Here is a 26085-nt window from a genome sequence, read left to right on the forward strand (position 1 = left end):
ATCCAACATTTCGATTCATAAAAGAGCTTGTTCTTGTCAAGCTTTGACTGTCATTACTAGCCGTACAGCCTACAGTCTTCGCCAACACGTTTTTTCTGCATTCAATTTCCAAGACTGCATCTGAAAAGATAATGTGAGGAAGAAAAATTCAAAAATCCAAGCGCTCAAAAGTAGCATGTGTCTATTTCGATAGTCAAACGGAGGGGTATCAAGAAACTAACCCTCCAAGCGGAGAAGGAAATCAATGTATGAAAGTGGGAAAGAAAAAAGAAGAAAAAAAGACAGTTGATATACTCAACATCAGTCCACGGTAATAGACGAAGAAGCCGCAGCCTGCGCCTGCGCCTGGCCACGGATTTGCTTCGCCCACCGCAGACCACAGCTATTGCAAAGGTCCCGGTTTCCACTCGGACCACGTCGCCACTCGGGGGTATTCTTTGTGTTGCACATGGCGCAAAACTTCTCGACCGCCATAGCACCCTGCTTGCGCTTGCGCTTCCTGCGACGAGCCAGCAGGCGTTGCAATTCATCGGCCAGAGTGCGGTTCTGTTTCTCTAGCTCACGCAGCTCGATCTGCCAGCTCGACCCGCGGGTGGGGTTGAGCTCTGTAAAGAAGGTTGCCGGGTCAGCAGAGTGTGAAATCCTGCGGTTGCCAGTGGGCAGACCGTTGAGGCCGATGAGGTTTGATAGATCGGGTATGCGTTGACCAAGGGCGCCGTACTGCTGGGGCGGGACGGGGTCGTTAACGGTAAGCGTTGTGTTGCGTGCAGTGCCGGTAATCGTAGCGAGACTACTGTCTCCGGTGGCTGAGACAGCGGTGGCGGATGGAGGGAAGGATCGAGCAAATCGTATCTGGGCGACGAGGAAGGTGGGTTTGATTCCCTCCCGTGCGTCGCCGGTGTATAATGTGGTATGTGCTGAAATGGCATGGCCTTTCTTATGCCACATTTGGTGTTTGAATGAGGGTGGTTCATCCGTTTCTTTGCCGCTGCCCGTAACGGTGGCCATGCCAGCTCCTTGTCCACCACGGGCTGCCTCCAGGGCATGTGTGATCGTGGCAGTGCCGTCAGTCTCGGGCTTCATGATCTCTTGTAGGCCCTTACCAATTAGTTCGTCAGGCGAGCGGCCGAGCACCGGCTTCACCTTGGTCGTAACGAATAGAATGACACCAGACAAAGAAATCTTGGCCCAGACGTCATTCTCAGCCAGCGCGGCGGCCGAGCCCAGGCGAGCAATCTGATCCAGGGTGTAGACGGGTCGTGGGCGGCCAGCCATGACAAGATGCCTCCGGCCTTGGTTCGGGTCGATGTGCCACGCGCCGTGACTCTCGAACCACATATATCCTCTGTACTTTTGCCTGATACGATACACAACAGTCACTGGAGCGGTTGTCGTGCTCGCCCGCAAGTCACGGATTACAGGACCAATATCACTGGGATGACAGATAGTGGATAGGGTCTTGCCGATCAGCTCGACCGGATTGTACTCTAGAATCTTGTGGCAAGAGGGCGAGAGATATAAGAATTCACCGTTGCGCGAAAGCACATGGATCACATCATCGGTATTTTCAACCAGGATACGATCCAGGTAGTGCCGGTTGACATCATTGCTAGCTGAACTCATGGCGTTGAGAATGGTAGTCACTTCATCATGGCCATATCGCAACCCGAGGTCTGGTCGTGAGGAGTATATATCTGGTGGAGGGACTATATACTGTGGCAGCTGATCGCGCTGATAGTTAATTCTGTAATTACCATCTATACAATGTTAGCGAGGGCACTCGTCACGAAGAATGCAGCAAAGCATACCAGGATTTCTTCCCCTCACAGCATCGGGTTTTTCAACCAGATCGACCTGGAAGCCGACGTAGTACCGATAAACACCCGAGTCCCACCGGATGGGGATCATCGTGATGAGATTCATGAAGGGTTGTCCACCCTTGCGATAGTTAATTATACTAGCCTGGATCTCACTGCGATCGTCGATAGTTGACCGTAGCCGATGGACAGTTTGCCCATCGACAAAGGTCCGCTTAGCGCCAGCGTTGATCTTGCCATCGGGCGCTTGAAGGAATCGACAATTCCGGCCAACGATTTCATCTTTAGTATAGCCGGTCAATCGTTCAAAGGCCTCTGATACATAAACGATTGGATGATCCTCGATCAAAATATCACACATAACAAAGGCACATGAGAGATCGACGGCGCCAATGTTAATTTTAGGGTTGGGTCGCATAGCCACACGGCCCTGAACAAGGTTAGTATACATCGTCGGATACTCTTCATAATAATAAAAATAGAAAATAGAAGACATACCAACGCTCCAAGCACGTCGAAACCAGTTGTCGAATAGATGCCGGTATGTTCAGTCTTGCCAATCTCGGGCTTTTCCAAGCCTGGCGAGAAATCTTCTGATTGCGCGTTTCCGCGTTAGTCATACCATGGGCCAGAGTCCAACAGGGAGTGCCAGACAGACATAACTCACCTTTGGTAGTAATAGGCTTCTTGGGCTGGATAGCCACCGGTTGCGATACACGGTACGGCTGGCCAGCAGGCAGGCAGCGCTCCAGAGGTTGTCGCTGAGCCTGCTGCACCTGCGCCTGCGCCTGTGACCAGTCGCTCGTGCGACCTGAAAAGTCGGAATCCTCGAAATTGGCCGACGAGTCGGTGGCTGTATCGTATAGTTCATTGCGGGCTGAAGGAGCGGGCTGGGGGTAATGGGGTATCGTCATGGAGGGTGGGAAGGGTGGGTATGTGGACTGAAACTGTGAATGATCCATCTGCGGAGGCATTCCCATGGTGGTGGCCGAGTAGGTGGTTGGGATATTGTAGGTATAAGCATTTGTGGCGTTCATGTTCATTGGCATTGAGATACCCGAGGTGGGAAGCCCGTCGTATGTGTGCATGACATTAGCCCTGGGTTCTTCCAGGTCCGAAGGCTGTGATCGTGCGAAGTTCTGAAGAGGCAGATCGGAATTCTGGGGTAGCATAGCACTGAAGGCATAATTACCCTGGTTGGGAAAGGTCGTATATGAAAGGTATTGGGGGTGTGAGCCCTGCTCATCATCATATTCCAAATTGAAGCTGTTCATGTTGGTCATGATTGAAACATCTGAGGCCCAGACCGAATTCCATCGCCCCGCAGGATGACAACCTGGGCAAAAGTTGAAGTTCGCGAAATATCCGATTTGTGTGGATGTTTATAAAAAATGAATGTGTTGGATATTTGTAGAAGAAAGAAGAGAGGAAGAGAGAGGGAGAGAGGGAGAGAGAGAGAGAGGGAGAGAGGTAGAGAGGTAGACAGAGAGTTGATGTCTCTAATGTACAAATGTATGTGGGGAAGCACTCGCCAATAGATCTCTTATATGAAGATTTGACATTCTCGTGTCTCATTTTTATTCTATACATCTGTATTTGCATTTGCATTGGTACTTATAACTATAAAATTATATTTTTCTTTCTCTATTCTATTCTATTCTATATATTATGGATTGTAGAAATTATGTCTAGTGTTCTGTTAGTGTATTGCCATGTTCATGTCAGGCAAAACCCCCCAATGAGATGTATCACAATGACAATTATAGAGAATCAATAATAGCATTATGAGGTACTTGAAGATAGAGATATTAAACTATAAGGACTATACATAGTAACGCTATACTTAGGTAGGACCTACTTATATTAACCCCTATTATAATTAATAACCCCTGTCAATCAACCTTCGGGACCAATTCCCCAATCCCAACCCCCCATCTTCACTCTTCCTCTCTCCAATGTCCATTGGCCATGGACAAGATCTCAATCACCATCTGCGGAGATGGTGGATGTGGTATGTTGTTTCTTTTGTCTCCTGGAAATATCCTGACTCCGTGATTCGGTGCCACGTTTCCGGGTTTCGCGCGATCGAGATCTGATCAGATCGGGATGCAGGCAAATCCTCCATCACCATGCGGCTGGTCCGTAGTCAATGGGTTCACGAGTGAGAACTTCTCCCCGAATTGACCTTGGGGAAATCTCTAATATCTTATTTCTAGATATGATCCAACTATCGGTATTACGCCCACCCGATCGATGCCATTCCAATTCTAATCGGGCCCAGAGGATTCCTATTCCGTCACACGCAACGTCGATGGCCGCCCCTACGTCCTTTCCATCACCGACACCGCAGGCCAGGAGGAGTACCGTGGGCTGTGGTCCGCCATGACATTGAATTCGGACGCCTTCCTATTGGTTTACGATATCACCAACCCCTCGAGTCTTGAAACGCTGGATCATTTCATGGACATGATCAATATGGAGGCGGAGCAACGCGTCGAGGACAACGAGCGACTGCGCCAGGAGTTGGGAAAGAAATCCGGTGTAAGGGATGTCGGCCAGGTTGGCCTGCCACCGCCAGTGAAAATCGTCGCGGGCAACAAATGCGATCTCAAGGATAATCGCGTGGTGACATCCCGCGATGGACTCGAGTATGCGCGCAAGCACGGCTGTGGGTTTATGGAGACCAGCGCTCGCGAGACGGTCAATATTGAGGAGACCTTTGCCCGTATGATATGTCCGCAAGGAAAAGAGAGGAAGGGAGAGAGAGTAGAGCTAATGACTGGATAGATTTAGTCCGTCGCGTTGTCGAAGCCCGCCGACTTCGTGATCAACACGGTGCGCTTCCTCAGTGCGCCGAGCCATCGCACAATTCCCTACCCACAACCACCGTAGACGCAATTGCAGGCGAGACCCGATCTCGTCGAAGTCGGGCATGGGAGTTTATCAAACACCGGAAGACAACGGAACCAAACGGCAAACAGGGTCAGGAACAAAGTGAGATCCAGAGAACCGAGAAACATAAGACACCCCGTGAAAAGTGCTATCGGGGTTGCTGTGTCTGTCAGCTCTGGTGCTTTCACTGCTCTTGTTGATGGATAATGAGGCTGTATATTATAAAAAGATGTAGATTAATACTATACCCGGTCATATATTTACATATGTTTGGGCACTGTCTGTGTGGAGTTGACTAGGGAACATATGTAGAGAAACATGGAGCAACCCAAGCCCACCTTCTGAATGGACTCGGAATCTGTTTCCGCCAAATACGAGAGATGATGCTCGATAGAGCTCCCACGGGTTGAGAGAATTGAATTTGGAGTAGCGTTGAATTTGATAGGATCTGATCTGATCTGATTGGATTTAGCCCTGGTCGTCACATATTTCCAAATGCAGTAAGTATTGAGCTAAGCTTTTGAACTGCACGGAATATCAGCCGAGGGAAATGGAGGGTTTAGGGGGAAATAGGGAAAATAGGGAAATATAGGAAACATCGAAAGAAAGATATCTTCTAGAAGGAAAAAAAAAAAAAAAAAGGTCTAGCCCTTTGATAATACAGTAACGATGTAGTATATCCTCAAAAGGGACATAGTTCCTGATTGGGTCCGAAATGGTCACGTCATGGACTTTTTCCGGCAATTGGTAATAGCCCTGAAAGTCTAGAGTGATGAATCACGATGATTTGAAATAGGATTATTTAACTGTAATCCCCATTATAAGGTTGTATATTGTAAACTATTTAACATTGGAATATACCTTAGAGACTAACTACATGTAAACCAGATGCCTCGGAATACATAATATAATGAAGAGTCTCTCGGGTGCAACATGCAACTCGGCATGCTGTTGCCGATTTCCCTTTTTTTTTCCTGTTTATACCTGTACATAGGGTTATGCTGCCAAGAGTATGAATTCATATTTTATGATTTTTTTGGGTTCTATATATTGTATAGTTAAAACTATCTTATATATATTTCTATAATGATTAATAATAAATAAAATAAAATAAAATAAAACAGATCGTCTATCCTAGATCCTATATCCTACCTAGCTACAAAGTATATACAGAATCAAATAAAAATCCGATATGTGTGGCTGGAAATGCAGTCCACTCGGATATACGTCAGTTCAAAGTCTCCGAGTTCCGTTCAGCGAATGCCGAGTCATCCTTGTATTTTTCACAGTATTGGTATGTATTGTATTTTATGATCTTCGATCCGATCCCTTTATGCCTCGAGACCTTTTCAAAGTCCGTACGATGGAGACAATCCATGACTCTAATAAATCAAAAATAATAAAATCCTAAACTAGAAAAGACCCCCTCTTTTTTTTATGATTCCTATATATGCACATCTACTCCCATGACCTGGATCGTGTTACTTTTTCTCGATTACTTCATACTACTTCCAACCTGTTACCTGTACACTAGGTATAACTCTTGATTATTTCTTGGTCCCAAGGATTACCTGCCTGCATCCGTCTACTTTAACTGAACTCAATTTCTTTGATCTGTTAACATCATTATATCATTGACCCCAATTTGACGTCGATCCTACTCGGAGCTTGAATAGCATAGCTAAGGGTCAAATTCCCCTACTATATTCTCTCTCTCTCTATATCACCACTTTCGACTTCATAAATTATGGCAGCTCGCCAATCAACGCCAACCTCGGAGCACTCGCATTCCGACAGCAATGTCCGTAAAAGAGTATGCAAAGCATGCGATCGGTGTCGTTTGAAGAAATCCAAGGTATGCATAACATAACAAGACGAGTAATCGTCCCAACATACACTGACCCGGACAGTGCGACGGATCCAGCCCTTGTTCCCGTTGTCGTGCAGATAATGCCATCTGTGTCTTCGGAGAGCGCAAGAAGGCGCATGACAAAGTGTACCCGAAGGGGTAAGCTACAGAGCTAGATTCACAACCCTAAAGAATCCCCCCAACTGACCGGCTATCTCCATAGATACGTTGAGATGCTTGAACAGCAACAATCCTGGCTCGTCAATGGCCTCCAGGAACTCTATCGTCGCAACATCGAAGGCGAAGGCTGGCCCGGCGAGCACCTGAAACTCGAACCCAACGGTCACCCACTTACTCACGACCTGCTGATGCGCCTCGGCGCCCTCGACGGCTCCAAGGGCGAGCGCTTTGAAGAAAACCCCGAAGCCCTACAACAGGATCTATGGCACACCAATGCCGGCATGCAACGCCAGGAATCTTCCGACGGTGGTTCCGATAGTCCCCAGTCACCCGTGCCTCGCTCGCGCTTCTCATCCGACGCTTTCTCCCAGCAACACATGCCGCCCACGCCACCCACATATAGTCCCTCGACGCGTGCGTCTATCAAGACCGAGCAGCCTCATCAACCACAGATGCCCACCACCCCACAATTCGCCCAACCCATGTCCATGCAAGGGGTGGTCAACCCATTAGCTTTGCAGGGTCCGCAACCGTGGCCTAGTAACGGGTTCAATCCTTTCGACGAGATGGATTTGATGTCCACGGCCGATTACTCCAATATGCCCTTTGACGACCAGCAGCTATCATCGCCTATGTTCAATCGCCAGGTACCCATGAATTGCTTGTCTCAAGGGTCATATCTTGATTCCAAGAATGACTACGAGGATTTCAACCAGTTCCTCAATCCAAATCCTACGGAGATTACCTCGATCTAAGCCTTTTCTTTTTTTTTTTTTTTTTTGAAAGATTACTTTCTTTTTGGACTCTTTTAACGCCGTACGACGTGATGCATGTATCCTATACATGTTCTACTTTCTCTCTCTTCTCTTCTGGGGCTATTTTCCCCCAAGGTCTCTTTGACTGGATTCAGGCGCAATCGGGATCCTAATCACCTTTGTACAGTGCACCGGCCTTTTTTTTTTTTTTTCGGGATTTGGAGTTTCGGTCATTCTTTTTGTTTCATGCTTTTTTTTTTGGTTATCTCTGGAGTTTTAAAACGGGGTTTTAAGGAGGCGTCTATTTATGGGGGGTTTTTTAATCTTTCTAATTCCACTTCCAATTGAAGATTTTGAGGTCACCGTGACAGCATCCGAAACGGGAAATGATCTCATTCTCTATCACTATATGCCCAGGTACCGTTTCAGATCGAAAAGATCTCTGCGGAGGAAAATGCCGATTTGCTCCCCGAGGCCCTAGCTCTAGGGCTCCAGGGTTCTTGAATATGACTAATATAGATCAAACGGGAATAATCGGAGTTTAAAAACGCCTTTTTTTTTTTTTTTTTGGAATTTCTTTTGGAATTTCTTTTGGAATTTTTTGATTATCATTTCCAAGCCGATTACTGATTTGATTACTGACTTGATTATTGATTTGATTATTGATCTTCTGACTCAGCGGATATATCTCTTTCTTTTTCTCTTCTCTCCGAAATCTCCACATTTGAGCGATTTTTGCTGCTTACGTGAGACTCTGCTTTATAACCCTTCGGGATACAATTAAGTCGCCGAAATCCCGATTTACCGTTATGGGGCAGTTGCTCCGATGGTATATACTTTGTACTTGGTACAACGGTTCTTATTTACTAGAATGCTAGAAGACTAGAAGACTAGAAGACTACAAAGTAGAACTACATCTCTGATAATAAATTTAGAGATATCGGTACTCGTATCCATCGTATTCGGTCTCGCAACCCCTGACACAGCCCCAGTTATCAAACCTGCTGTCAACTTTACTCTAAACAAGAAAATGCCTGCCTAATACATAACTCAATACAACTGCCCAGGTGCCAATCCAATGCCAACCCTCTAATATTTACGTAGTTTAACTAGTTAGTTACCTAGTTAGGTACCTGCAAATTATTAATAAAACCCTTGGCATGTTTCCTATTTCTTTCTTTCTTTTCTTTTCTTTTCTTTCAGGTGGGCCGACACGAGTCCGGGGTATAGATCCCTCCGGACGCCGGGGCCCGTTTCCTCCGACCGGATGCAGGCTTACCCTAACGCCGATATGTTATGTCCGCTTTATGCGTGATTATATTGTAGTTTCCGTGTATAGTCCTGATTGGAGAATACCAATTCAATACAGCCTTACTTTTTTTTTTTTTTTTTTAAAAAAAAAAGCCCCTTTTGATAGTTATACAAAGTAGTTTTTGGACGGGCCAGGTGGCCCAGGTGACCCGGGAGCTTTTTATATAAATCGACGGGTCACGGGTTGAGCTTTAACCCTAACCCGGCTAATTCGAAGCTCTCTCTTTTAGCCTAATCACCTTAGAATCAGGGACCCCTCTCAGGGCAACAACATACGTCTTGACACCTTGAATATCAACATTTATGCTAAACAAAAAAAAAAGTTGCAAGGTGTCATTGTCGGTGATTGATCCCGCAGATTGCGGGGTTGTAACGTCATGTCCCTTAAAATGAAATGTACATACTCTCTACATACTCTTCCCCAGGTTCTTCCCATTCTCTCAGGGAAAAAAAAATAAAAATACACCGAACCCCTCATTATGTCCGCCGAACAAGCTGCATTCACCTTCTTGCCTTTGGGCGCCATCATCCAAGAGTTCCGTGTCGGTGGCAAGAACATCGTTTTGGGTTTCCCCACGCAGGAGGATTATGTCAAGCACAACTCCCCGCACTATGGTGCCACCATCGGCCGCGTTGCAAACCGCATCAAGGATGGCCTGATTCAGGACTTGAATGGCCAGAAGATCCAATTGACGCAGAACAACGGCCCCAATTCCCTGCATGGTGGTGAGAAAGGCTGGGGTAAGCGCGTCTTTGACGGTCCACACACCGTTCAGCGCAATGGCCACGACGCCTTGCTGTTCAAGTACCTCTGCAAAGATGGTGAGGAGGGGTACCCCGGTACTGTCGAGGTGCGCGTGTGGTACACCGCCAGCAAGGAGGGTGACGCCAAGACCGTCCTGACGGCCGAGTACGAGGTGGAATTCGTTGGTAATGAGTGCGAGGAGACTGTAGTCAACCTCACCAACCACAGGTAAAAAGACCCAGGCCCTTTTACACCCCTTCGAAGTTGATGACATCAATCTCGAAAACTGGAGAGGCCATCCCCCGCTGACCAAGCTTCTTCCCCCACCTCTCACAGTTACTTCAACATCGGCGATGGACCTGATATCTCAGGCACCACCGCTCAACTCGCTACAGGCGACTATCTGCCCCTCGATAGCACGGGTATCCCTTCAGGTGGGATCGCCAAGTTCCCCCGCGATGTGACAACCCCGTTCACGCTCGCCGCAACGGGCGCACACATCGACGACGTCTTTGTGCTGGAGTCCGATCCCAGCAAGATCCCGCTCGACACTCGTGGCTTACCGCTACGCCGCCTGGCACAGTTCAGCAACGCAAGCACGGGCCTACATCTCGAGGTGCACAGCACTGAGCCTGCATTCCAGTTCTACACTGGCAAGTACGTCGATGTGCCGTCGATCAATGGTGCACCGGCACACCATGAGGGAGCTGGATTCTGTGTGGAACCTAGCCGGTTCGTGAATGCGATCAACGAGCCTGAGTGGCGGTCTATGGTTCTTCTGAAGAAGGGTCAGTTTTTTGGCTGCAAGACTGTTTACAAGGCATGGAAGGCTTGATCCCAATGGGTATAGCAAAGAAAGTATACAACAGTACATCAAGTGTATTTCCTTTTACATTCCAGATAAGTGGAGACTTGGCCCTAGACAATATTTGATTATACGGAATTGTACAAAAGAAAAAATAAATAAATAAATAACAAAACAAAACAAAATATAAAAATAATAATATAAAAAACATAAAAAAAGTGCCGAAGCTGGCCAAGTTATCTCCGTCCCGGATCCTCGGCAGCCCGTTTCTGAGCCGGAATTTTGAATTCCTCAGATGTTTAAGATGTTATTATATGACAGGTGAATATCTAGATAACTATCCCCCTATTAGCTTACCTAAATAGCTAACCACATACTTTTTTAGGTATGATAGTAATACGTATCAGTATGCGTAGCATAGAAGTATACCCAATTCAAACAATTCCCAATTTATCCTGACCCGCTCCCTTCCAGAAGAATCTCCACTGGGAATATCAAGCCCGTGACGAGCTATTTTTTTTAGTGTGCCGTATTCCCGGAATGTGGCGCTATAAGATGTTATTTACTATTTTATCTTTACTGGAGTTACGGGTGTATGATTTATAGTCACTTATGTAGTGAACTATATTACAATAATCTACTCCATACTCCGTAAGCCATCTCAATAACGGGACACAACCGTAATTTTATGGTTAATATGGGCTTACTATCTTGTGTATACTAGCCTAATGCGTACCTGAGCTTGTATAATGGTATACTCATATGTTATACTACATGCTGTGTATTATTATAAAATACTATAGAATAACCCCACGTGACCTCGGCCACAATCGGAGACCGGGCCAACCCGTCTTCACCCCCGCGCGGGGGAACTTCGTGTGAACTCGCAGATCAAACATACTATACACTAACCTTCTATACTTGATCCAATTCCCGTGTTCCAAAGATACTTACAATGGCCTCGGCTCACGGAGATCTGCGCCATCTACTGCCTGGCAACTACAAGCGCATCATAACATCCTGGCTGGAAGAGGACTGCCCTAGTCTGGATTATGGTGGCTTTGTCGTCGGCGAGTCAGAGGGTGAGGCCCGACTCCTAGGAAAGAGCAAGGTAAAGCAACAGAGTCTATAACACGGCATTCCTACCTAGTCCATGAGAAAGAACATTAACTGATCAACCCCCAGGGCATCGTCGCAGGCGTACCATTCTTCGACGAGGTCTTCTCGCAACTAGGCTGCACGTAAGTGTCCTAGTCCTCCACTCCTCCATTCAGGCCCCAACCTCTCTAACCCATCTAGAATCGAATGGCACATCAAAGAAGGCGAAGCAATCACCCCAATCCAGCACTGTGCAACCGTTCGCGGCCCCATCCGCAAGATCCTCCTCGGCGAGCGCGTAGCCCTAAACATCCTCGCTCGTTGCTCGGGCATCGCCAGCAAGAGCGCCTCCATGCTCGCTGCGCTGCGTGCGCAAGGGTGGCAAGGTACCCTGGCTGGTACAAGGAAAACAACGCCTGGGTTCCGACTGGTGGAGAAATACGGAATGCTTGCTGGCGGCGCCGATCCCCACCGCCATGATTTGAGCTCTATGACTATGCTGAAGGATAACCACGTGTGGGCGTGCGCGAACAACCGGGCTGCAGCGGACGGCGGCGTTGCGGACCCGTCGTCGATTGCGTCTATTGCGGCGGCGATTCCGCGCGCTGTGCAGGCGGCCAAGGCTACTGGTGGGTTCTCGACCAAGGTCGAGGTTGAGTGTCGGAGTGTGGAGGAGGCTAATGCAGCGATTGGCGCTGGGGCTGATATTATTATGCTGGATAACTTTACCCCCGAGGGGGTGCGGGAGGCTGCGGCGCAGCTGAAGCGCGAATGGGCTTCGAAGAAGGCGTTCTTGATCGAGGTGAGTGGTGGGTTGACGGAAGAGAATGCGCCGGCCTATGTCTGTGCCGATGTCGATATCTTGTCTACCAGCTCAATCCACCAGGGTACGGGGATCGTGGATTTCTCGCTTAAGGTATCGTTGCGGTAGATTGGAGTGTATCATACAAAGTTTGGATTCGTCTTGATAGAGCATATGGACGTGTATAAATTACAATGAAACAAAAAATAAAATGCAGAAAAGAAAGAAAAGAAATCCGACAATCCATCAACAAAAATGTTGGTAACGAATAAAATAAAATAAAACGCCTTGTCCTCGTCTCATGACCCTCGTAAATGATCATTACAAGCATATTCAATAAGTGTAATGTGGAAGCGAAACACAAACAGACGTTGGGGTATATATAGTACAGGAGAAACCCGACAACAAAATCAAACTTCGATATCGACGGTGATGCCCTCCCCTTCACTGGAGCTGGGAGCCTCATCTGAGACAGAAGGACGATTACGACTGCCGCCATCTGCAATGGTCCCGGAAGGACCGCGCCGTGTACGTTCCCGGCTGAGCTGATCTCGAAGTTTCTGGTTTTCGGCATCGCGCTCCTCGAGTCGCTTGCGAGCGCCACTGCGGTCTAGGAGGCGACCTTCACGTTCAGATTTGAGTCGCTTCTCCAGTTCATGCAGCCTGTGAATCCATTTCTCATCGCCACCATCCAAGCCACTGTGCGAGTTACGCGTGCGTGGTATCATTGTGCCAGCATTGTTATTGGTCAGTGTGCTGCTAGAGGAGTGAGAGGGCTGCGGAAGTCCCGTAACACTGCGAGCGAGGCCTTTCTCAGGGCGAGGTCTTTCAGTGCCCACCGTTGAGCTAGAACGTCCTAAGGATCGTTCCGACTCTGCTGTTGACGCCAAAGAAGGGGATCGCGGTCCCGATGCCATGACTGCAGCCGCAGCCGCAGATGCAGGACCCTGTCCTCGCGAGTTGGATTGAAGTAGATTGAGTTCAGCCTTCAGAAGACGGTTCTCGCCACGCAATTTAGACATCTCCGGGGTGGAGCTCGACTGTCCGCGATCGGACCGCATATTTTTCAAAGCCTCCTCGAGGCGCTCGAGTTTCTTGATCCGTCCGTTATATGACAGCTCAAGCGTGTGATAACGCTTAGTCAACTCGTGGTCCATGCTCTTGATGCGAGTCTTGAAACTCGCCATCACGGCCTCGACAGTCTTCATTGCAAGCAGAAGGTTGCGGCTGAAGCCCGGCCAGAACAAAATATTACCAATGACCTCCTGGCTCGGAAGATTGCCATTGATAAGACTGTTGGAGTGCGCCCAGTCCGGCCCGCAAAGCCCGGATATTCTCTTCCAAATGTTAAGGAACATGACGTTCCTCTCGCTAAGCTGGTCCTTGAATTGCTGTTCCAGTGATGCGTATCTTTTACGGTCCTCGGTCCGCGCTTTTTCCAGATCTGTGATGCGGGAATTGCTTTGCGTAATGGTCCGAGATGCTTGCTGATGAGATTTGAGCGACGACTCGAACGACTGCTTGTCAGCTCGGCGCGCATGCCGTTCGCGATCCAGGAGTTCCGAGAGTTTGCGTGACTCAAGTCCATGACTCTCGAGCAGAGCGTCACGGTTTCGAAGCAGAGATTCTTTCTCGTCTAGCTGCGAGCGGATGCTCTCTAGGTCAAGGGCGGTCGACTCCAGTTCCTTTTGTAGCTTCATGATATTGGTGATCAGGCTAGACCGACTGCCGCTGAGGTCACCTAGAGTTTCTCTCAAATTGTTTTCGAGGTCCATCAACCGTTCTCGCCAGGTGGAGGTTTCAATCTCCTGGGCTGAAAGGCTCTTCTTCAGACGTCGGACCTCCTCCTTGGAAGCTGAAGCTTCGCGGTTCAATTCATTCATGATACGCTGAACATCTTGCTTCTCCTTGCTTCCAACCACCTCTCGCTGGTGACGTTCATCTGCCAATCGCTGCTCAAGTTCTCTAGTCTTCTCTTTTTCGCTGACCAAACTCATGTGGTAGTTCTTGAGATCCGATTCGAGGTCTCCGATGCGGATCTTATCGCCATCTTGCTCTTCACGAAGGAAAGCAATTTCATTCTGGCTTGACTCAATCTGCACCGTCAGTCGCTGCACCTTGGTGTTGGCCTCAAATAGGCTCTTCTCCATAGACTCCATTTCGCGATTGGTCTCCTCAAGATCTTGTTGCACAGATTTGTATGCGGCCAGGTTGTTCTGTGCGTCTTCTTCAAGACGGATGATGCCTTCGCTGGCAGACCGCATCTCGGCTTGCAAAACCCTGAGGTTTTCATCCTGGCTTCGTAGGTCCTCGTTCATGCGTTGGCACTCTACAATCTTCTGATCGAGTTCGTCTCCAAGTGTATCTAACTCTTCCTGCGCCTCGGCCCGCAGGTCCTGGAAAGCGGCATCTCGTTCGTTCGCCATATGCACGGCCTGATCTCGTTCTTGCTGTAAATTTTGCATCTCCTCCTCAGCTTGATCAACATCGGCCTGGTATGCTTTGTCAAGAGCCTCTAGTTCTCCAATATAGTCCTCAAGTTCGGCTCGGATGGCTTGATTCTCAAGCTTCAGGGTGGACACTAGGTCCCGGAGTTGTCCATTCCGGGCTTCGAGTTCGTCGCGGTCCATGTCGCTGCGTGACATACCTGTTCCGTCGCTAGCCTGAGACGATGGACGGATATGACTGCGTGAGGCAGAACGGTCGAAGATACTATCTCCAGCTATGGATCGGCCAACATGACGACGTTCTCCGAGCTTTAATTCCTCGATCTCCTGATAAAGACGTTCCTTTTCTCGGTTGCGAGATGTGAGCATTGAGGTCTGAGCACTAACTTCTTTCCTTAGTTCTGCGTTCTCCTGTTTCAGGAGCCCTAACTCTACCACAAGCGTGCTGTTGGGGGCGGTGGGAACTCGGTTGCCATCTCTATCAGACGTGTACGAAAGAGAGTCGTATTGGCCAGGCTTTGTGACGGAATACATCTCACTCCGCAAACGAATCGACTCATCTCGGAGTCTTCGATTTTCTTCCTCGGCTTGCTCTCGTGCTGAGGTTTCTGCGTCCAGCATATCCTTCCACATCTCCTGCATAGCTAAATTAGCTTGATCTGATTGCTTTGTCTCGCCTGACTTTGACTTACTCGCTCTTCTCTCGCGCCTGCATCGGACTCTCCCGCACGATTATCGCTGAGCGACTTGACCATCTCGGCCAACCGTCGCTTCTCACTTTCCCGTGCAATTGTTTCCGACCTCATACGCTCAATCTCGAGTTCATAAGTTTCAACCCGTTCGCGTAGGAAAACAATCTCTTCATCTTGGGGCGAGTCGCGATCACCTTCCTCTGATCCTTCGGGGTCATGATTGACCATAGAATCCTTGTCCGATTGGTGGTCTTTCACTTGCTTTTCCAAGTCCCGAATCTTGCGTCTTAGGCTTTGGTTATCCTTTGAGAGTTTGACCTTGTCTGATTTGAGCTCAACATTCTCCGAGATCATCTCCTTGATGCCTTCCTCGGATCGCTTGTTCAGCGCCTCATTGAGAAAGTGGATTCGCATTTTCAGGTCAAAGTTCTCTTTCGCCAGGCGATCAATGGTGCTGCTCTGTTCCTTGAGGGTCAAGTTCCGGCCACTTTTCGCAAATGCAGGGGTTGAGGCCCCTAAACGCTTTTCCGGGGACGCTTGGAAGTCTTCCCGGAATCGTTGTGCAAAGGTGGTGGGAATTTGAATGCCTTTAACCCGCTCAGAAATTGCTGTATCTGCAGGGACATTGCTGTCTTGTGGTTTCGCCTTTGGAGTCACTGGGGTTGAGGTGTCTTCGTGTTCAACCGGACCGGCACGAGAATGTGGTGGTGAGCCTTCCTCCTCCAGCGTATGTAGGCCGCCATCTGTTGGACCAGGCATGTTTCTCTTCTCCAGTGGATTTTCTTCGCTGTACCCGGAGATCCCAGATGCCATGCTGCCCAGACTGGTTGTCCTGGCCATTTGCGCACGACTTCCAGGGTGCAAGCTTCCATAGCTGTCAGATGTTGCACCTCCAGTTTGAAGAGCATAGTCCGCGCCCAGTGTGGCATCGCTGTTGGTTGTTTCAGTGTTGTTACTTGCGACTGAGGAATGTGAGAGACGATGGGCTGATTGCCGACTAGTCAGGTATTTGGGTCGGCTGGCTCTACGACTACCAGTAGCACTACCACTCTGGTCACTAAATAGGTGTGACGCACGGGGCGACAGGCTGCGGGAGGTGTTTCGAAGCTTCGAGGGAGTGAGTTGCGATTCATTATCGGCCATAGAAAAGTCGGATCTGAAGGGGCGCTCATCCTGGGAGAGCTGGCTGGTTTCTCGCGCATTATCGGACGATGTGGATTGATTTCGGCGCAGCGCTGCAGCTGCCGTAGGTGACGAGGAAAGGGGGTCAAGCAAGGAATTATCCGCATGTTGTTCTGCAGGGTCAGGTGCCGAGTCCAAATTCGTATTCGGCGGCTTCTCCTCGCTGTGTCCCTCGTCTTCCATCGAGTTTGTCTCGGGCGGTTCTATGAATGAGAGATGTGAGGAGTCCTGCGTTGTGTCTGCAACATTATTCTTTGGGACCCCAACCAGGTAGGTATCATCCGCGCCAGCAGCAGGACCGGTCGCAGCCACGTCAATTGTTGAGGGCTCCGGCAGAAAGCTCGACTCAATGTCCATCAGTTTGCGGCGCATTTCGTGCTCTTCAATTAAGGTTTGGTTATTACCGCGTTCGTAGTCGCCATTTTCGCTCGATGGATGGAATAGACTGTTCTCGTCGCGGTCGACGGAGGAAGGAATAAAGCTGTGATCATCTAGATCTAGTTGGGTCGATGTCATGGTAAATTCAGGGTCTTCATGTTCATGTTCATGTTCATGTTCATGTTCATGTTCATGTTCATGTTCATGATCTTGGTCTTGGTCTTGGTCTTGGTCTTCTTCCGGCTCTGAAGGAGGTTGCGCGTATTTCGAGTGTGTTACCGAGTTCGGGGGAGAACCCCCGGTGCGTCCTCTGCCATGAAGTATTCTGAACTGAGATCATTCAAGGTCTGATCTGGCGTCTGGAATGCCAACACAGAGGGGGTGCGCACTGTAGTTGTAACGGGGGAGATGACGCCCAGTGTTTGGGTATCCACTCCCTGCATCTCGCTACCCGCTTCGATCGGCGAATGAGCGCTCATTGTGGTATTTTGATGTATCAACAAGTTAAGTTGAGAGGGATGAAGCTATTGTATTATTCAGATCAAGGAGTGGAAAGGTCTAAATTTGCAATTCGAACATATTTGAAAGTCATCGGGCAAGAGCACTTAGTATACAAACGGTAATGGACACGGCCAGGCACAATTATGTAGTGGTATTGCCACGCACTATCAACATCAACTACATTAATGCCACACATATATCACTTCATTGTACACAAGTAGACTATAGTTATACAGTTTACACATACACAACCTTGGAAGGAAATAGGAAACATATAAAAATCGATGATATTCATAAGAAAAACGACAATCATGGTATCCATAGCATCACATCACCGTCCCAAGCATTAAACAGAATAATCAGTAATCCACGCCACCACAGAACATTAGAAGGAAAGAAGGTACACTAGACAAAGTTGTCTCAAACAAAAGTCACAATAAAAAAGAAGAAGAAAAAGGGATATGTACAGCCAGTGCATTCGAAGTCAAGGAGAGGAAGAGTGTGCAATTACACTGCAGCCTCTGTGGGTTCCATAGTTGCTTCCTCATCCTCTTGAGAGTAGTTGGTTGAAGCGAAAATTCTCTCTTTGGAGCCGATAGCGTTGCGTAAGGAGTCAATATATGTGCGGAACTTAACAATCTCACGCAACAGATATGATGATTTTCGTTCCCAGTTTGCCATGGCTTTAGCGGCGTTGGGGTGGCGTGGAGAGAATGCAAGGTTCATCGCCGAACGCAGTTCATTGTGGCGAGAGAGATCATCCTCCACGTTCTGCACGTATGCCTGCAGAGCCTTCCACTGTTCTTCCTCTGTCAGGTTGGAGGCGACCATACTTTGCTGCGGTGGGCTCCAGTCACTGATGTTGACCCGATCGGCGGGAAGTCGGGGGCGCACGCCTTGATGATCGATGGAGCTTCGGATGGAGCTTTGAATACTCGGCCGTGCGCCTGACGAAGGTGGCGGGGATCGACTTTCACCGCCGATCAGCGCGCTGTTAATGACACTGTCGCTCCATCCATATTCAATGTTGCTGATGCCTCCTACCAGCGGTTGCTTAGATAGTCGCGCGCTCCAGTAATTGGCCGTTGAGACAAATTCTCGGACAATCTCAGGCGTTCCAGCTTGGAAGAGATGAACCGCCCCGGTAGGCAAACTCAGGGCCCAGACATGAGGACGAGACTTGGAGTATCCAGGCGATGGTAAGGCACTGGCGATGGTTTGGCGCAGCATAAACTTCCAAAGCTCTTCTGCATTTTCCGTCCAGTTGCCGCCGCCGACTATAACCCCTCCGGGCTGCTTAGTCTTTTGCCGCATCGACTTAGTGGAGTTGTTAAACGAGAAAAGACGCATCCAGCCTTGCTGTATGACCGCAAAACAGTCATTCCAGTTCCGGTCCTTCGCCCGTTTGTCCACCGCATCTAGGTGATGCTTATGCTTTAGGCTTCCCTCCTTAGCCCACGGAGCTCCGGCTAGAGCCAACGTATCATCTTCAAGCAGAGGGGTCGTTCGCTCGGGCTCCTCATAGCTATATACCGAGGGAGCAGAGTCCTCCCTAATGATGGCCTGACTCAGAGCATTGGCAAAACCGATAGATTGTTGGTATTCGCCACGAGGGAAGTCCGAGCCAAAAGAGTCCACAGACGCTGAAGTGAACTTGCCTAAAGAATATTTACTCCAGGTACTGGACCCAGTCGGACTCCAGACAGATGATTGGTCATCTAGGCTGGTACGGCTGGAACCCATCATCGACGGAGGATAAAGCCTCCCAGCTCGGGAGCGGGGTTTGGATGACCATCTCGCAGCTCCGTGGCTTGAATTGGCAGAACGACCGCGGGGGAAGATATCAGAACCACTCTTGCTAATTGTGCTGGGACTCCTACGGAGAGTACCGCTAGAGGGGCATAAAAAGTTGTTGGACGACATGCGAGATACTTCACGTTCTGGTTGAGCACCGAACAGTGGCAGCTTTTGTTTTTGGATGGAGGTGTAGAATTCCTTCAGTACCGTTTCAACTTGTTGTTCCCAGGCTCTCACTGTTCCAGTGAATGGCGTGTTAACCAAAGGCCCAGCATCAACATTGGCATCACCCTCGTTGTCAAACGAGCTGTGGGTGACCTCCGGAGGAAAAGTTGCAGATCGTGCCGATGCAGGGGCAGAGTGCGCTTCGTGGGGTTGGATCCTGGAGCGGTTGATTGGACGCAATGTCTCAAATCCTTCCGGTGCGGCATCCATTGCCACTCGGTGGATAGTGGGCATGGTATTTCGAACGAATTGGGATTTAGTCATTTTTGAATCGATGTCAGCCAAGTGCAGATCAGTGTTTAGTAGCAAAATAGAATAGCAAATGGTATGGACAACATCAGTAGCTTTGAAGCCATGACTCGGGTTGCAATCGCACCATCTGGTCGAAAAGGCATCCAACACTCGATCCACTTGTTGGGTTTCTCCCTTGAGTACCAAACGATCACAAAGAGCCCGAAGCGAGGCAACAATGTTGAGATTAGACCAGTTGTACAGTCGCATGTATGCTTCGCGAACCATTGCCCGATCAGGGTCACCCAGCCAAGCGGCAGCAGGCTCGTTGCCTACCACCTGATCCTGGCTGTCGAAGAGCCTTTGAGCTTGTTCTCGGTCTGCAGCTGTGGGACCATCTTCAATAGCTTCGCCAGGTCCATCTATCTGATCCTCGGTGTCATCGTCTGGTTGAGACTCTTCCTGTTCAATAAGTGGGGTGTTCGCAGCAGTCTGATAGTTTGATGCTGTTGATATGGAATCAACGGGAGATTCACAAGCCCTGTCCTCAGATGGAAGTGCTAATCTGGCTACATTGATTAGAGGAGTATCGACCTGTGGTTTGATTCTGCGCGAAAAATCTTCCGCAACGGGGGATAGAGTAGCAGAAGCAGCAACATTCTGAGACTTCTTCTGCAAAACAATGTCTGTAGAGACCTCGCCATTCGAAGATCGATCCTTCTCTGCAAGGGGCGAGAGGTCTTGGCCACGAGAGGCAGCAGAGGGCTGAAGAGGAGGCTTCGTTTTGGGAGCCCCTGGAGCTGAAACACTTTCTCTTTTCTTCTGCGCCTGCAAAAATGCCGGTTGTCGAATTTTGGTCTCCCAGTCTGCATTTTCTTTCCGGTCTAATTCCTCGTCGAGGTAAGGATTCATGACCTGCCGTAGGCTGCTCACAGGACTTGGAGCCGCCATAATATCCATGGTCTGTGGTGCAAGATGTTGAGGGATTACAATTGGTGGAGGCGCATGGTCAGGCACCGATCTCTTCCGCCTACGGAAGAACGAAGATTTCTTATTCACGACCTGATGGGGTCCTGGGCGAGCGGAGGACGGAGAAGCACCTGCAGAGCTCTTGACTGCCTGCTGAGGTCGTGCCTTTGGGCTGGCAGCCCCATTGGTTTCTCTCCTCTCGGTTTCGTGTAAGTGTGATAGATCGGTGGCATTTATACTTGCTGCATCTGCCGGTCCAGGGGATGGATACTTAGATCCAAAGACACGCCGGAAGAAACCTGGGCGTTCTTTTGTGCTTGGAGCAGAATGGTTGATGGAGACGTTGGTTGGGATGTTGGTTGAGATTGTGGTAGCTGCCGTTGGTTCTGGGGGAGGAAAAGCTGGCTTGTTATAGGAGATCGTCGGGCTGGGAGCAGGAGGATCCAACGATGCCGTGATGGCCGGAGGGGGGTCAAGCTCCGTGTCATTCATATTTTGGAAGTCATTATCCCGAGCTCTGATGGTCCCCGTACCAATGTTTTCAGGCCGAACCTTTCGAACCTGAGGGGCATGAGTAGATTTTATACTGTTCCGTCGCGATGCTACCGGTGTCCGCGCGGCAGCAGTTGTTGGTGTCCTACTATAATCGTGAACCTTCCGCGGTCCCGCCGGAACACTCGGGGTAGGTGCAGCATCGTGATCGTCGTACAGCGTTGAATCCTGACCGACACTGGAATCAGCGTAAGGTGCAAACGCTCGTTTTGGTCCACAATCGAAGCTTGCTGAGCGTCGGCCCAAGCCTTGATCCGTTCGTGGTCTGGGAATTGTATACGAGTAGTCCGCGGCGGAGGATGAGCTTCCTTTGCTGCCTTTTCGGGCAGTGTTTGTTCGTGGCATAGCTCCGGTACCACCGCGCGAGCTTCCCATCTGCCTCGGTGTCGTCTGGTGGTTAGAGCTACTGTTGCTGCGCCGGCCCTTGGTCGCCACGATTGTTGCGTAGCGGCCATTTCCATCTTCGTATCCATAGTCTGGTTCTGAGGACATTGATGAGGAGAATGTGTGTCCGCGGTACCGGCCGTGCGAATCAGATTCTTGCGAGTAGTGACTGTGATGGTCGGTTTCGAATGCGGAATTGAAAAGACGGTAATCGTCTAGAACAGATGAACTAGAGGCGAATTGATCGAGCGAAAGAAGCATGTTGTCGACGATTGACGTCCGTGTAGCATGTTGCGGGGATAGAGACAGATCATGCGGGTCTCGATCATCCCCCGATTCACTGGTTCTCGTGGGATTATCCATGACGTCTGGGAAAGCATCACGTATGGATGCTCGAGCTGGGTATCCACGCTTGGAGGGATTGTATCTCGCAGTTTGGGAGGGAGGTGTATGGGGAGGAGAGTACGCTTCCCGTTGGGACATTATTGCGCTAATAGAAGTTAATTATTGTATTCCAGGCTGATCATTTCCCATCCACGCGAGGGAAAGGGCAGGATCATTGTAGTATAGTATGAATCCAGGGGAGTCAGAGCCAGTGGTACCAAATAGGTCTGCTGCGACGTACCTGATATCTTGCAGGTCTCACAAAGTGACTTGGGGGGGGTTCTGGATAAACTGATGGTCTCGACCTGCAATATCCGATTTGACGGATTGAAGGGTAATTTACTTGGTCATTGTCCCACGAAGCAAGGGATGCAAAAAAAAGAACCACAAAAAAAAAAAAAAGGAATGTAAAAGGTTGATAACAGGGCCGAGTAATGCAGAGAGACAAGAAACTGGGGTGGAACTCCTGAGAGTCGGAGGTTTGACGGGAACTTTTAAACTCCGGTGAACGGTGGGACTTGTATTTTTCTTTTTGTTTCTGGGGGGGGGAGGGTTTTAATATAAGTATGAGAAATATATATATGTATGTATAGTATTGAATAAGAGAGATTGCATAGAAATGTGTGTGCCAGGGGAAATTACTTGGGTTTTTAGGGATGTGCCAACGCACCGATTCAGGGGTTTCATTTATACATTGTATTAATTTACTTATTATAACTAGGTATATATTAAGTGTATGCTTCTATACTCTCATTTTATCTATACTACAACATATTACATTATAGGCTTATTATACAAAATATATCAATGTTACATGTCTTATAATCCCTTCACATACAATATAAAAGTACACAAGTGGAGCCGTGGGGAATGGAGCTACCTTCGTATATCGGATGTTAACTTCCTTCCGTAGAGAAATACCTATAACTATAGCGACATTTAGATAGTTGAGTATATCTATAAGCATGTACTCCTATATTGACATTATGGTTATCTATCTATTTTGCCTATATATGTACTCCGTACTCCGTACATATGTTGACTATGTATCCTTTAGCCCCTTGCAGAGTGGATTATCTATGTTGTAGGTTAGGGAACCATTTCCAGCGGGAATGACACTTGTTCGGAAGACATGAGTTAAGATCTATCTAAACTTCAAATTCGAACAGACGAGAGTACGGGGTATATTATACGGAATAGTGTGTTGGAACCCGTGCCTACATGATAGTACCATGCACGGCGTAAGTATAAGAAATAATAGACCGGGGATATACCCAACACGTGACCAAGATGACATAACCGGGCCCAACTTGTATCGGATACACGTACAACAACCTTGAAACCGGACTGCAGTGTGTATGCTCCGAGACTGATTTCCCTTCTCGAAAACGGGGTCTAAGATCATGAACCCTCACATCTCCGCCCCCCGCCAACATGCCGGCCCTGCCAATTTCGGCTCAACGCCCGCAACCCGGTCTAGTGTCCGCATGCCGCGCTTCTTCAAGAGGTAGGACCCAAAGAACCCCGACATGAGAAAAAATCACTGATATTGGACAGGCTCTTCAAATTTCCACAAATGGACTTTGAGATGGCCATTTGGGAAATGACTTCCTTGTTGATCGCACCCAAGAAGGTCTTCAAATCGATATACTACCATGTAAGTGGTCTTGACTACCCTAACTGACTTGGCCCTCTAACTATGCTGACCGTGCTCCCCCTCACCGGATCTAGAAACGTGAGTCTACTTATTCCAAGATCGGGTCGTGCCTCGATCAAACAAAACCATACAATCCTCGGCAATGACAGGTACCGTGGCCCTAACTGAGCAACTATTGATGCCTAAGAACAGAAACCAAAAACACATGGCACCGCCCTGATCCGTCATTCACCTACCTACTATCATTCTTCCTCCTCCTCACAGCCTTCGCATGGGGCCTCGCCTATCGGCCGGGCTTCGGTGCAATCATACGCCTCACCTTCCTCTTCGTGTTCGTGCATTTCATCGGCTCCTCACTGCTCGTCTCAACAATTGGATATTTTATAATTGGCCGTCTATTCGGTCCAAATGGAGCGGCCACCTCTCTGGCTGGCCTGCGGGGCTCCCGTGGTCGAAGACGAGGTGCTGCCCAGGGCTTGTTTACGCAACCAGGGGAGAAAGAGCAATTGGAGTTTGGATATTGTTTTGACGTAAGAGTTTCTGCCACAAATACCATGGAACTTCTAACCCTCTGACACTATCCTTGTATAGGTATCCAACCGGGCTTTCTTTCCTCTCTATCTCCACCTCTACGTGGTGCAGTTCCTTCTCCTGCCGCTCCTCACCCGTAGCCCGAGTGATTTCCTGGCTACTTTCCTCGGAAACTCGCTCTACCTCTCTGCTCTCATTTACTACACCTATATCACATTCCTAGGGTACAATGCCCTTCCCTTCTTGCACAACACAGAACTTCTACTTGTGCCCATCCTCATATTCGCCGTTATGTGGCTAGTCAGCTTGATTGCCGGTTGGGGCATTGTCATGCAAGGCCACAGCGTTAAAGGATTGTTCTGGGGCGTGTGAAGTATGAAGCTTCCCCCGCAAATAGACCTCTTTTTTCCCGGCTATCTCTTCTCTCCTTGAGATTTCAATCCCGTGTATGAAATTTGAAATATGTTTTTATTTTTTATTTTTTGAGACCGGCTCATGCATTTCCCAGGAAGGCCAGCCCAAAACTGAGGTGTTTCTCTAATGCTATGGGGCGTCGGTGTACATGATTTTAATTTACATGATTGGGCATATTTTCTACTGTCTGAATGATTCTAGGTGTCCAATATGAGGAATATCTCAAACTGTTTGCTTTTGCTTTTGTTTTTGTTTTTTGTTGTCTAGATGTGTACACAACAATTCGACCCAAGTCATGACCAACATATAAAACGATATCCACGAGCTTATTTCTTCTTTCCACCAACTTTCTTGGCAGTCTTTCCCGAAGCTGCGGCGCGCATGCGATCCTCCCGCTCCTGAGCGGCATCAGCACGCTCCTTTGCTTGCTCCTCCTTCTCTTCCTTCTCCGCCAACTTGCGCTGGCGTTCCGCCTCACGCTGCTCACGGATAATGGCAAGACGGGCCAGATCTGACTTCGCCTCATCGGTCTTACCCTCGGCGTGTAGCTTCTGGTAACGCTCACGGGCCTGCTGGGCCTGGACGGCCTCACGTTCCCGTCGGGACAACTGCGAGATATCCTTGACCTTAGCGGGCTTCTTAGGCTCAGCAGCAGGCTCTTCGACGGCCTTCAGGGTCTGCGAACGGGACTTGGCAGTGTGGTTGGGGTTGGCGGGGAGATCGTTGTCGGATTCTTCCGAGTCTGAAGGGGGCAAGTCACCCGGTTGTGCGGGTCCTTGGCCTCGCTTCTTCAATGCGGCTGCCTTCTTAGCTTTGGCAGCTGCGCGGCGCTCCTCGCGGGTTCCGGCAGCTGTGAATGACTCGGTGGGCTTGGACTCGTCCTCGCTGGATTCCTCGGAGCTTTCTTCCTCAGACGAAGAATCTTCGTCGCCCGATGACTTGATTTGCTCACCGGGTTCCTATGAAAGAAATAACATGGTCAGGGTGCTGTTGTGGAAATTGAGTTGGGATTGAAGTCCACTTACCCGCCAGAGACCCATTTGGTTACCATCCTTGTCTAATGGCTGGAGGTCTCTGCTGAAATGCTTGCCTCCTATTCATTGTCTGATCAGCTTTCAGGTATCTCGTAATCTGCAGGCGCACACGACATACCTCCTCGAGTAGGCTTGGAGAACTTTCCTCCACGACCACGGGGTGCCATATTGATATGTAGGAAATATTTGAGAACTTTTTGAAAGAAGGCTCGAGTAATGTTAATGTATATTTCTATATTGAGAACGAGTTAGCGAAGTTCAACGTTTTGAGGGGGTTTTCGCAAGTCTCGCACACAATGGAGGGGCAAAGGTGGGATGTCGCTTCACGGTTCCTGCGCCAGAATAGAATCCCAAAAAAAGGACAAAAGAACCTACATAGAGAATACAAAGTATTGAAAAGACTTCAAATGTATAAAAGATAAACAAAATTGAAGAAGTTCAAAGTTCCCCCGT

The 26085-nt window shown here is 48.8% G+C and overlaps 9 protein-coding genes across 9 annotated transcripts; 5 read left to right on the forward strand and 4 right to left on the reverse strand.

Annotated features, from left to right (window-relative positions):
* Nucleotides 1-300: 300 nt before the first annotated feature.
* lreA (uncharacterized protein) lies at nucleotides 301-3091 on the reverse strand (the record flags this gene model as incomplete). The annotated part of the gene is made up of 4 exons (XM_056900949.1): nucleotides 301-1757; nucleotides 1809-2247; nucleotides 2316-2410; nucleotides 2485-3091. The coding sequence occupies 4 exons, from the start codon at nucleotides 3089-3091 to the stop codon at nucleotides 301-303; spliced, it is 2598 nt and encodes an 865-aa protein (XP_056749617.1).
* A 655-nt stretch (nucleotides 3092-3746) lies between these two features.
* Nucleotides 3747-4909, forward strand: N7537_009896 (putative RAS small monomeric GTPase; the record flags this gene model as incomplete). The annotated part of the gene is made up of 4 exons (XM_056900950.1): nucleotides 3747-3978; nucleotides 4034-4050; nucleotides 4099-4542; nucleotides 4605-4909. The coding sequence occupies exons 1-4, from the start codon at nucleotides 3947-3949 to the stop codon at nucleotides 4907-4909; spliced, it is 798 nt and encodes a 265-aa protein (XP_056749618.1). The 5' UTR covers nucleotides 3747-3946.
* Nucleotides 4910-6456: 1547 nt separating this feature from the next.
* Nucleotides 6457-7493, forward strand: N7537_009897 (Zn(II)2Cys6 transcription factor domain-containing protein; the record flags this gene model as incomplete). Its single annotated transcript, XM_056900951.1, has 3 exons — nucleotides 6457-6564; nucleotides 6620-6717; nucleotides 6782-7493. 3 exons carry the CDS (start codon nucleotides 6457-6459, stop codon nucleotides 7491-7493), a joined length of 918 nt encoding a protein of 305 aa, XP_056749619.1.
* Nucleotides 7494-9283: 1790 nt separating this feature from the next.
* Nucleotides 9284-10391, forward strand: N7537_009898 (aldose epimerase family protein; the record flags this gene model as incomplete). Its single annotated transcript, XM_056900952.1, has 2 exons — nucleotides 9284-9777; nucleotides 9886-10391. 2 exons carry the CDS (start codon nucleotides 9284-9286, stop codon nucleotides 10382-10384), a joined length of 993 nt encoding a protein of 330 aa, XP_056749620.1. The 3' UTR covers nucleotides 10385-10391.
* A 910-nt stretch (nucleotides 10392-11301) lies between these two features.
* N7537_009899 (nicotinate-nucleotide diphosphorylase (carboxylating)) lies at nucleotides 11302-12383 on the forward strand (the record flags this gene model as incomplete). The annotated part of the gene is made up of 3 exons (XM_056900953.1): nucleotides 11302-11465; nucleotides 11540-11595; nucleotides 11654-12383. The coding sequence occupies exons 1-3, from the start codon at nucleotides 11310-11312 to the stop codon at nucleotides 12381-12383; spliced, it is 942 nt and encodes a 313-aa protein (XP_056749621.1). The 5' UTR covers nucleotides 11302-11309.
* A 281-nt stretch (nucleotides 12384-12664) lies between these two features.
* Nucleotides 12665-17432, reverse strand: N7537_009900 (putative anucleate primary sterigmata (ApsB); the record flags this gene model as incomplete). The annotated part of the gene is made up of 3 exons (XM_056900954.1): nucleotides 12665-15337; nucleotides 15394-17261; nucleotides 17285-17432. The coding sequence occupies 3 exons, from the start codon at nucleotides 17430-17432 to the stop codon at nucleotides 12665-12667; spliced, it is 4689 nt and encodes a 1562-aa protein (XP_056749622.1).
* A 529-nt stretch (nucleotides 17433-17961) lies between these two features.
* On the reverse strand, nucleotides 17962-22095 carry N7537_009901 (Sec7 domain protein; the record flags this gene model as incomplete). The annotated part of the gene is made up of 1 exon (XM_056900955.1): nucleotides 17962-22095. One exon carries the CDS (start codon nucleotides 22093-22095, stop codon nucleotides 17962-17964), a length of 4134 nt encoding a protein of 1377 aa, XP_056749623.1.
* Nucleotides 22096-23399: 1304 nt separating this feature from the next.
* N7537_009902 (unc-50 family protein) lies at nucleotides 23400-24556 on the forward strand (the record flags this gene model as incomplete). Its single annotated transcript, XM_056900956.1, has 5 exons — nucleotides 23400-23503; nucleotides 23554-23653; nucleotides 23728-23731; nucleotides 23846-24183; nucleotides 24245-24556. The coding sequence occupies 5 exons, from the start codon at nucleotides 23400-23402 to the stop codon at nucleotides 24554-24556; spliced, it is 858 nt and encodes a 285-aa protein (XP_056749624.1).
* A 368-nt stretch (nucleotides 24557-24924) lies between these two features.
* On the reverse strand, nucleotides 24925-25799 carry N7537_009903 (PDGFA associated 1 family protein; the record flags this gene model as incomplete). The annotated part of the gene is made up of 3 exons (XM_056900957.1): nucleotides 24925-25557; nucleotides 25624-25691; nucleotides 25751-25799. The coding sequence occupies 3 exons, from the start codon at nucleotides 25797-25799 to the stop codon at nucleotides 24925-24927; spliced, it is 750 nt and encodes a 249-aa protein (XP_056749625.1).
* Between the last annotated feature and the right edge of the window lie 286 nt (nucleotides 25800-26085).

This window comes from Penicillium hordei (genome assembly GCF_028827395.1).
Source record: "Penicillium hordei strain IBT 12815 chromosome Unknown utg000005l_segment0_segment0, whole genome shotgun sequence".
NCBI classification, from domain to species: domain Eukaryota; kingdom Fungi; phylum Ascomycota; class Eurotiomycetes; order Eurotiales; family Aspergillaceae; genus Penicillium; species Penicillium hordei.